The sequence below is a fragment of the Bubalus kerabau genome, chromosome 1, assembly GCF_029407905.1.
Source record: "Bubalus kerabau isolate K-KA32 ecotype Philippines breed swamp buffalo chromosome 1, PCC_UOA_SB_1v2, whole genome shotgun sequence".
Lineage (NCBI taxonomy): Eukaryota > Metazoa > Chordata > Mammalia > Artiodactyla > Bovidae > Bubalus > Bubalus kerabau.
This window is the reverse complement of record NC_073624.1, coordinates 52,231,101-52,241,811: the sequence shown is the minus strand read 5'-3', so window position 1 is coordinate 52,241,811 and position 10,711 is coordinate 52,231,101. Positions and strand designations below refer to the sequence as shown.

Here is a 10,711-nt window from a genome sequence, read left to right as displayed (position 1 = left end):
TTTTGGTAATTAATGACAGGCTGACCTAATGAGCTATTTTCAAAATTATTCGTTGCTTTTTTAACAAAGTGACTCATTTTTTGAAATTGAATAGCAAGTTAATAACATTTATAACCTTTTCCAATCACTGTGTGAAATGCTTATGCATGTTAACTCAATTAATTCTCATACCCAACTTGTGGCATTAGTTACCCATCTTGTAGAAGAGGAAATTGAGGTGCAGAGAGCCCAGGTGACATCTCCAAGCCAAACGGATAGCGGCAAATGAAGATTTGAACACCAATTTTTCTGATTTCAAAATCAGACTGCCTCCTTGCCGCCTAAGACCAGGAGTTAGAAGGAGATCTTAGAGATGTCCATCCTAGGTCACCTGCTCTACTACATAAGGAAACTCAGGAGGTCAAGTCACCCCTAAACCTGGGGGAGACAGCAGCTCACTCTGCAGTTTCCTGGAGTGCACTTTACAGCTGTCCCTGGGCTTCTGGTTGCCATGGGCACCACGACATGACTTTGGCCAAGGCTGCTGACCAAAGGCACTCAAAGGGGCTCCTTCCTGTGGGGGTCCCTTCATACCATGTATTCCTTTCATCTGAGTTCAACCTGGCACCACCGCTGGGAAGGTATTTCTCACCTGCCAGTCACTCTGGCCAATTTGACATCTTACATCATCAAAGGCTTCAAACCTATTTACTCACAGACTGCCTGCTTTTCCTTATAATGCACGTGTGTGTGCTCAGTCAAGTCCAACTCTGTGACTCCACGGACTGCAGCCCAAGCAGGCTCCTCTGTCCATAGTATTTTCCAGGCAAGAATACTGGAATGGGTTGCCATTTCATACTCCAGGGGATCTTCCCAACCCAGGGATCAAATCTGTGTCTCCTGCATTGGCGGGCAGATTCTTTATCACTGCTTGGTTCGGCATAAAAGCCTTGGTTGTTAAAATAACAGCCAGCCCCTTCCACTGCGTAGCATGTTATCGTTTGCCATCACTGATATGATCATTAACTGCTCTGGCCCTGGAATCCCACAGGCTTAGTAAGAACTGGCTTTGCCATGGGCTAGATAATCTGAACTCAGCAAGTCATGTGACCTCTCTGAGCCTCAGTTTGCTTGTCAGTAAGGTGGGGCCATGCATAGCACCTACCTTATAGGGTATTGTGAACATTAAATGAATTAGTCCATATAAAGGGGTCTGCACAGGGCCTTTGCATGTTGTAAAAGCTCAATAAACAAAGGGGTTTTGAGGACTTGCTTCTCCTTAAGTCCCCGTAATAGCTTCCAAGGGCTTCTCGCCACTCCCTGTCTCTGCCCTCTGCCCAAGACTGCATAGGAGAAGAAAATACTTTCTACAGCATTTCCACAATGTTCAGTCTTTTCAACACGTGACCTCATAAGCCTGTGACCTGGGCAGGATCATTCCCATCCTGTACTTAGGGAAATTGTCACTCCATGGGATTCAGTCACGTGCATTGGTTCATTTTTGTTGTTGTTGTTTAGCCGCTAAGTTGTGTCTGACTCTGCGACATTATGGAATGTAGCCCACCAGGCTCCTCTGTCCATGGGATTTCTCAGGCAAGAATACTGGAGTGGGTTGCCATTTCCTTCTCCAAGGGATCTTCCTGACCCAGGAATCGAACCTGCGTCTCCTGCATTGCTTCATACAGCAAGAGTATCCAAACTGAGGTTGTTATGCTACCAAAGCTAGTTGCATTTTTTGAAGCCAGGCCATCTCCTTGTGTGGACAAATTAAAAACAGGCAGTTGCAGGGAAGGGGCTGGGGACTTCCCTTGTGCCTCAAGTTCTGACTGGCTTAACTTTGGCTCTCAGTGTACATACTTCCCATCCTCGTTTTCCGTGTTTACTTGATGCTTCTTCCTTTGTTTCTCAAGATTTCCACCTGTGTCATTATTCTCTGTGCTTAGTGAAGTGCAAAGCACCTGCCAGAGTGTCTGACACAAGTCAGCGCTCAATAAGTATTTATTTAAGATATTAATCAACCCCTCTTTCATATTGTGAGGAATGCTGCATCTCTCTGCCTGCTTTATAGAAAGCCTGACTCAAGCCTTTGTGCAAGCAAGTCCTTGATAGATTAACTGCCGATTCACTGAGCCTCTGTGAACCAGGCATGGAGCTGGTGTTTCATTCATTTATTTCTTTCCCTTCCTCTTCTCTCCTCATTGAGCTGCTCTTCTGTGCCAAGCACTGTCCTAAGAGTGGGGAATCAGGTACAGTCAGCTCTTAAGGAGCTTATTCTTAGGAGCATATTAGTACTAAGTACTAATATTAAGTACTAAGCATATTAGTACTAAGTACTAATATTAGGAGCATGTTATTCTCCTAATCCTCATAATAACCTCACGGGGTAGATATTTTTAATATAAGAAGAAAATTGAGGTCCATGAGGTTAAGTAATTTGCCCAGGGTTTTGGAGTTTACCTAGCCCCTTTTAAGGGGAGGATTAGAATTAATGCCCTCCTGGCTTCCCAGGCCATGCACCAAGAGATCCAAGTATCAAACAGAATGATAACAGGAAGGAGCTAAAGAACAATGCTGGGGAGGTGGGTCTGATATAAGAATTACATTATTGGTAGCTAAGACTTACATAGTGCTTATCATGGAAATACTCTATGCCACACTATACAAATCCCAGGAAGTGCCATTATTCCCACTCCCATTTTGCAGATTAAAAAAAAATTGAGGCTCAGGGAAGTGGAGTTGCTCACCAAGGTGACAGCAAGACAGTCCAACTTGAACCTGGCAGTTGAGCCCACAGTCACGTGTCCTTAACTACTACAATATTTTTCCAGGCAAGAGTACTGGAGTGGGTTGCCATTGCCTTCTACGAATATTAATTCAAACAAACCAGAAAAGTGCCTCAGGCATAAACAGGTGCCTGGGACTCATGGTGGCTCCATGTGTCTACAACTTGCTCTGTGCCACTCCTCTCCCTGTGCCGCCTGCTTTCCAGGTATGCTCTCCCCGCTGCTAGAAGTGGAGAGAAAATGACATTTTCCCGACCTGCTTAAGCAATTATGTACATTAACTCTGGCGTTCTCAGGGATATTTTCAGAGCAGGGAGCTGCTTTTACATTCCATTTATCTTTGACAGGAGATGGCACTGAACATCTTAGGTTTAATTTTCTCTAGTCTCCAGAAACTGTTGGTGAGTTCAGGATCTGTGAAATATTGGCATTGGTGTATCCTTGGGCTACCCTTGCTAATTCTTGTTATGTTGAAAATAATGACATCTTAATTGATCTCGGCTCACTTCAGAGTTTTCTACATTGAGTTTTCCTAAAGTAAGAAGGGGCAGTAACATTTTTGAGCACATATTGTGTGTCTGGTATTATTTTAGACACAGCTTAGTGCTCACAACGAGACTTTAAGATGTGTAATTATGGGTCTCATAAGATTGCCGGGAGAAATATCAACAACTTCAGATATGCAGATGGTACCACTCTAATGGTAAAAAGTAAAGAGGAACCAAAGTGCCGCTTCATGAGGGTGAAAAAGGAGAGTAAAAGAACTGGCTTAAAATTCAACATTCAAAAAACTAAGATCATGGCATTCAGGCCCATCACTTTGTGGCAAGTAGATGGGAAAAAGTGGAAGCAGTGACAGATTTTATTTTCTTGGGCTCTAAAATCACTGTGGATGGAGACTGCAGCCATGATATTAAAAGGTGCTTGCTCCTTGAAAGGGAATCTATGACAAACCTAGACAGCATATTTAAAAGCAGAGATATTACATAGCTGGCAAAGATCCATATGGTCAAAGCGATGGTTTTTCCAATACTCATGTGTGGATGTGAGAATTGGACCACAAAAAAGGCTGAACACTAAAGAATTGATGCTTTCAAGCTGTGGCTCTGGAGAAGACTCTTGAGAGTTCCCGGGACTGTAAGAAGATCAAACCAGTTAATCCTAAAGGAAATCAACCCTGAATATTCACTGGAAGGACTGATGCTGAGGCTGAAGCTCCAGTAAATTTGGCCATCTGATGCAAAGAGCTGACTCACTAGAAAAAATCCTGATGCTGAGAAAGACTGAAGGCACAAGGAGAAGGGGGCGGCATAGGATGAGATGGTTCGATAGCATAACTGACTCAATAGACATGAATTTGGGCAAACTCCAGGAGATAGTGGAGGTCTGAGGAGCTTGGCATGCTGCAGTCCATGGGGTCGCAGAGTGTTACATGACTTAGCAACTGAACAACAACAATAAAACGTAAGTTAATGCTTAGGTTAGAGTTAGCTGGCTCAGTTGCTAGGCTGTGTGATCTTGGGCAAGTCATTGCTATGACGATGATGTTGACGAGGATCATGGTGCTTTCTTTGAGAGGCAGCATTCCAGGAGATGGAAATAGTGTCACCTTGGACTCACTCACATCATGCAGTGACTGAGACCCCAGCAGATCAAGAAGAGACATGGGACACTGTTCCTATGGCTAGGCCAGACGAGTGGATACAGTTAGCTAGAAAGAGGACACATTTCTTATCTCTTCTCATCTCACTCATCTGTTCTGATTCAAGCCTTGAAGACTTAAACTCTTGTAGTGGCCTCCTACTAGGGGGACATTAAGTGCCAGTTAGCCTGGGGCAATCCTGGTTTACGTGCAGTGTGTTAGTCGCTCAGTCGTGTCTGACTCTTTGTGACCCCATGGACTGTTTAGCAAGCCACGCTCCTCTGTCCATGGAATTCTCTAGGCAAGAATACTAGAGTGGGTAGCCATTTCCTTCTCAAGAGGATCTTCCTGACCCAGGGATCAAACCTGGGTCTCCTGCATTGCAGGCAGATTCTTCACTATCTGAGCTACCATGGAAGCACCTGGTTTATATATATGGTTCTGGCAAAATTCTTACCAGCATTGCTTTTCAGTATCAGAAGTGTCCAGGTTTAGATGATAAGAGGTAGGGTCTCATGCTTCCCTTTCCCTCTCCCTCTAAGACTGTGTTCAGCAGCCCCTGATGGAGCTGCCCACAGAGCCGATTTGCTTCTGCCACACTCTGCTCGAAAACTTTTAGAGGTTCTCAACCCTCTACTGAATAGAATCCAGACTCCTTAACCAGACTCCAGCCCTGAGTATGGAGGCAGTGCTTTTATGTGCTCGTGCCACACAGCATCTTACAGAGTGCTAGTTAAACAGGACGGTCTCATTAAGCACATGTTGAATTAATACCTGTTCTTGAATGTGTCGTTTTCCTGCCAGCCCCGGGGCCTTTGCACATGCTGTCTCTCCTGCCATCCTCCTCTGTTTACCTGGGGTAGGAATATGTGTCTTCTTACTCTTCAGCTGTCAGTTTGATGCTACTTATTCTGAGAAGCTTCTCTGACACTCATGGGTTAGACCAGACCTTTTTTTTTCCCCTCTCCCCTGGCTTTCTTGGTAATGACATCTCTATTTGTGAGATTATTGAATAGCTGACTCCCGCACTAAACGCTAACGTTCCACAAAGACAGAAACCGCCTGTCTTCTTCCCTGCTATGTTCCTACTGTCTAGCTGAGTGCCTGTAACAAGTTACCCCATAAAGAGTTGGTAAACAGACAGTGGGATGTATGAATGTAAGGCCCCTCACAGGCTGAGGCTGTCCTTTCTGAACCAGTGCAGTTCATGTCACCTGATCAAACCCTGCAGCAGAATCTTAGCACACTTGGAATACATATGAGGTTCTTACTCTGGCCAGCAAGTCGCACATCCTAACTTCCTGACCTCATTTCCTACAGCCCTCCCCCTTCTTCCCTCTCCCCTACCACGCAGCTGGTTTCCCAGCTCTTCCTCATACCCTCGAGCCCCCTCCCACCTTGGGCCTTTGCACTTCAACATCACCTCCTCTGAGAGGCCCTCAGTGTCCCTGCCCCTTAAAACCACACCCGCATCTCTCTCTATCCTATTCCCTGGTTTCATTTCTTCATGACGCTCATTGTGCTCTAAGTCATCTTGTTTATTGGTTTTCCTCCATCTCCACCACAGATTATAAGCTCCCTGAGAGCAGGGACCTTGCTGCATGTTCACCACTAGAGCCTCAGAGCCTGGCAAACAGTCGGTGCCAAATCACTGTTTGGTGGGCCAGGGATGGAATGAGAGCAGGGCCAGGGTGGGGCTGCCCCTTGGAGGCAGGGACAAGGGCCCCTTCCTGGAACCCAGCGGCCCCTGGGGCAAGGCCTGTGGTGTTGCCATGGCAACCCACTGACCTGAGGCGCCCCCACCCTGGAGAGGCCACAGCTGCGGGCCTCCTGGGCCCACTTCCCACACGAACCTGTGCGTCACGACCGTGGGGAGCCCCAGGGGAGAGAGGAAAGGGGCCAAGACAGAATGATCCAGAGGAACGCACATCCTGGCCTGAGGGGAGATAGGAGCAGGCCCTGGAGGCGCGGGTCCACTGGTAATGCCTGGGGTCTGGGGGAGGGGTGTGAGGGTGCGCCCTGGCACCCCCAGAGGGACCTGGGGCCCGGTCTTCCCTGGGTAGCTCCACGTGTGGCCTGTCAGCTCTTTTATGTAGCATTTCTAAAGCTGTGCATTCCTAAAATAGGCCCCAGCGCAGCGCCCCAAAAGACTGTTGATAGAAAGAGGATGAATGCCGCCTTCTATTAAAACCCGGTGACACTTTCTAAGTCAGGCGGCATTTTCCTCAGGTATTGCATAAGTCAAGAACTCCCTGTTCTCACCCAGTTCCTCAGAAACAAAGCTCATCGTGTTATTCCCCCACTGCTTCAAAATCATGGCCGGCTCCCAGCTGCCTGCAGGCATCTTGGCCTGGGAGAGGGGGCAGTGAGGCCTTTGCAATCTGCTCCTAATGGAATCCCCCACTTGTCCCCTACCATGCCTTGGGTCACGGGTCAGCGGGTTCTTCACCTTTCCCAGAGCCCATTTTCTGCCTTTGTCCGTGACGGTGGCCCTCTTTGCCAGAACACCCTTCTCTCCTCCTTGGTCTGGCAGATGCTGACCTCTTTAAGGGCCAGTTGAAATGCCCTCCCCACTGCTGCTGCTGCTGCTAAGTCGCTTCAGTTGTGTCCGACTCTGTGCGACCCCATAGACGGTAGCCCACCAGGCTCCCCCGTCCCTGGGATTCTCCAGGCAAGAACACTGGAGTGGGTTGCCATTTCCTTCTCCAATGCATGAAAGTGAAAAGTGAAAGTGAAGTCGCTCAGTCATGTCTGACTCTTAGCGACCCTATGGACTGCAGCCTACCAGGCTCCTCCATCCATGGGATTCTCCAGGCAAGAGTACTGGAGTGGAGTGCCATTGCCTTCTCCGGCCCTTCACCCTACCCTCTGTGAAACAGCCCAGCTGAGCTGGAAGCCCCTTTTTGTAATCTAGACATACTCCCAGTTACCTGCTGGCTTAGGAGGCAGGGCGCCAGGGTGACAGCCAACAGCACTGGGGTCAGACAGACCTGTAGTGGTGACTTCACCTAGCTTGTCTGACGCTCACTTTCCTCCTTACAGTGTTGGAGCTGTTCAGGGCTCTGTTTCAGAACTGCTGTGAGGAAGAGAGGTAAAGCAGAGTGATCAGCGTGGAGAGGGCACTCAATAAATGCTGTGTGTGTATGCTCAGTCCCTCAGTTGTGTCTGACTCTTTGCAACCCCATGGACTGTAGCTCATCAAGCTCCTCTGTTCATGGGATTTTCCAGGTAAAAATATTGGAGTGGGTTGCCATTTCTTCCTTCAGGGAATCTTCCAGACCCAGAGATCAAACCTGCGTCTCCTGCATTGGCAGGTGGATTCTTTACCACTGAGCCACCTGGAAAGCCCTCAGTATATGCTTGACTGTCCCCACCATGGCTGTGAGCACCTGGTGGATAGAGACCATGCTTCCCTCATTTTCCCACAAGCATGCTAAGTGCTTTACCTGTGTCATTTCAGTTAATTTTTGGAGAAACCTGGGAGGCAGGACTTTAAAAAGGTTCAGGAACCACCTCAATTTTACATAGCTAGTAAGTGAAAGGACTGAGCTTTGAAAGCTAGTTTTTCTAACCACTGGCTCCACATTCTTCCTGGCCTGCCTCTATCTTCTCTTTCATCTTGTACTGTCTCCCTGGGGTTACTCTGCATCAGCCATAAATAGGTTCCATAAACAGATCACTCATGATCCACCTGTGAGCCTTTGTCTCTGTGGTCCCAGGTCTCAGAACCTCAGAAGTCCTCACTCCCTCACATGTTCAGTCTCTGCTCCAATGCTGTTTCTTCCCAGAGGTCTTCCTGAGGAAGGATGCTCCCTCTTCTTTCATTCACTTCATCACAACCATCACTGCCAGCTCTGTGCTTGACACCACTCCAGGCCCTTGGGGACTAGGCACCAAACGAGATTCTCAGGGTTGTTAGAATTTACATTTTTAAGAAGGAGGCAAATGTTGTTGTTGTTCAGTCACTCAGACGTGTCCACCTCTTTGTGACCCCATGGACTGCAGCATGCCAGGCTTCCCTGTCCTTCACCATCTCCTGGAGCTTGCTCAAACTCATGTCCATTGAGTCAATGATACCATCCAACCATCTCGTCCTCTGTCATCGCCTTCTCTTCATGCCTTCAATCTTTTCCAGCATCAGGTCTTTTTCAATGAGTCCGCTCTTTGTATCAGATGACCACAATATTGGAGCTTGAGTTTCAGCATCAGTCCCTCAAATAATATTCAGGGTTGATTTCCTTTAGGATTTACTGGTTTGATCTCCTTGCTGTCCAAGGGACTCTCAAGAGTCTTCTCCAGCACCACAGTTTGAAAGCATCAATTCTTCAGTGCTCGGCCTTCTTTATGGTCCGCCTCTCACATCCGTACATGACTACTGGAAAAACTATAGCTTTACTATATAGACCTTTGTTGGCAAAGTGATGTTTCTGGTTTTTAGTATACTGTCTAGGTTTGTCATAGCTTTCCTTCCAAGGAGCAGGCATCTTTTAATTTCATGGCTGCAGTCATCATCTGCAGGAGAAGGAAATGGCAACCCACTCCAGTATTCTTGCTTGGAGAATCCTGTGGAAAGAGGAGCCTGGAGGGCTGCTGTCGATAGGGTTGTACAGAGTTGGACATGACTAAAGTGACTTAGCATGCATGCATACGTTGGAGAAGGAAATGGCAACCCATTCCAGTATTCCTGCCTGGAGAATCCCAGGGACAGAGAGCCTGGTGGGCTGCCGTCTATGGGGTCGCACAGAGTCAGACACGACTAAAGCTACTTAGCAGCAGCAGCAGCAGCAGTCACCATCTGTAGTGATTTTTGAGCCCAAGAAAATAAAATCTGTCACTGTTTCCGTTGTTTCCCCTCTATTTGCCATGAAGTGATGGAACCAGATGACAGGATCTTAATTTTTTGAATACTGGGTTTTAAGCTGAATGAGGGAATTAAATAAAAAGAATGCATAAGAAAACATCTTTTCAGGTCCTGAGACCCTTGCCCATCAGAAATATCCTGCTGTAACATATTGGTTTCCTGTTAAATAGCTTTTGTCCATCTCTTCTTTTTAAAATTATTTTATTTTGTTCTTTTTTTTTGGCCACACCACCTGACATGTGGGATCTCAGTTCCCCGACCAGGAATTGAACCCTCGCCCTCTGTACTAGAAGTGCGGAGTCGTCTACTACACTGCGGAAGTCCCTGTTCATTTCTTCTGTTAGAACTTGACACTGAAGACTTTTGATAAGTATTTGCAAAATGAATAGATGGATGGATGAGAGGGAACCACTGGCCTGTGCCTGCTCTTGGGTGGCTTCGGGTGCAGTGGCTTGAAGCAGGGTTCCCGGCCAGGGTTTGAAGTCAGGCCACGACAGGGAGATTGCTGAATCCTCGCCACTAGACCGCCAGGGCCAGTGGCCAGTGACAAGGCCCTGGCCTGTCAGCTGTGTGGAAATGAATTTGCACATAGAGATAGGAGTGAAACAAGTAATGTGTTTATTAGAAGGAAAAAGGGTACATGCAGACAGACATGCAGGTGGGCTCAGGGAGACAGAATGGTAGTTTGAATTACTTTTATGGGGCATTTCTTCTGGGTTTCCTTTGGCCAGTCATCTTGCTTTGCCTGGTTCTGAGTCTGTATTGGGTATATCTTTGGGTCCTCCCCTGTGTGTGTGCACATCTCTTAGCCAAGATGGATTCTAGGGAAGAGACCTATGGGTAGGTTGACATCACTTACTATGGGTGGTACCCCTTCCCATTTTTGACTCTCAATGAGCCTTTCTGTGCATGTGTAGTCAGGGAGGTCTCCTTGACTTCGAGAATGAGGAATGTGTGGTCTTTTATCTTTTATCTGGACAGGGTCCAGCCTCCTCCATGATTCTGCTGTTATGGAGTTTCTGTCCACAGGGGAGAAACTATTTGGCCTGAGGCCCATCTATCTCCTGCCTCATGGCCAGTAGGATGCAGTGGGAAGAATAAGCATAAGCTTTGGAGCCTGAAGATCTGCGTTGAATTCTGACTTTAACACCTTTGAACTGTGTGACCTTGGCCACACCACTGCCAACGAGCCACAGCTCTGTGCGGTTTCCTTGTCTGTGCCTATGTACTCAGTCGCTTCAGTTGTGTCTGACTCTTTGTGGCCCTATGGACTGTCAGGCTCCTCTGTCCATGAGATTCTCCAGGCAAGAATACTGGAGTGGGTTGCCCTGCCCTCCTCCAGGAGATCTTCCCAACCCAGGAATTGAACTCACATAACCTTCGGCTACTGTATTGCAGGTGAATTCTTTACCGCTGAGCCACTGAGGAAGCCACGCCTTATTTGTA

At 47.4% G+C, this 10,711-nt stretch overlaps 1 protein-coding gene across 1 annotated transcript in view; it reads left to right on the top strand.

Moving 5' to 3' along the window:
* The first annotated feature begins 6,313 nt into the window (after window positions 1-6,313).
* Window positions 6,314-10,711, top strand: part of RFX4 (regulatory factor X4) — a 151,822-nt gene continuing 147,424 nt past the window's right edge. Inside the window, exon 1 of the mRNA XM_055574864.1 lies at window positions 6,314-6,383. Within this exon, the coding sequence (XP_055430839.1) occupies window positions 6,314-6,383 (70 nt within the window). The remainder of the gene's footprint in view (window positions 6,384-10,711) is intronic.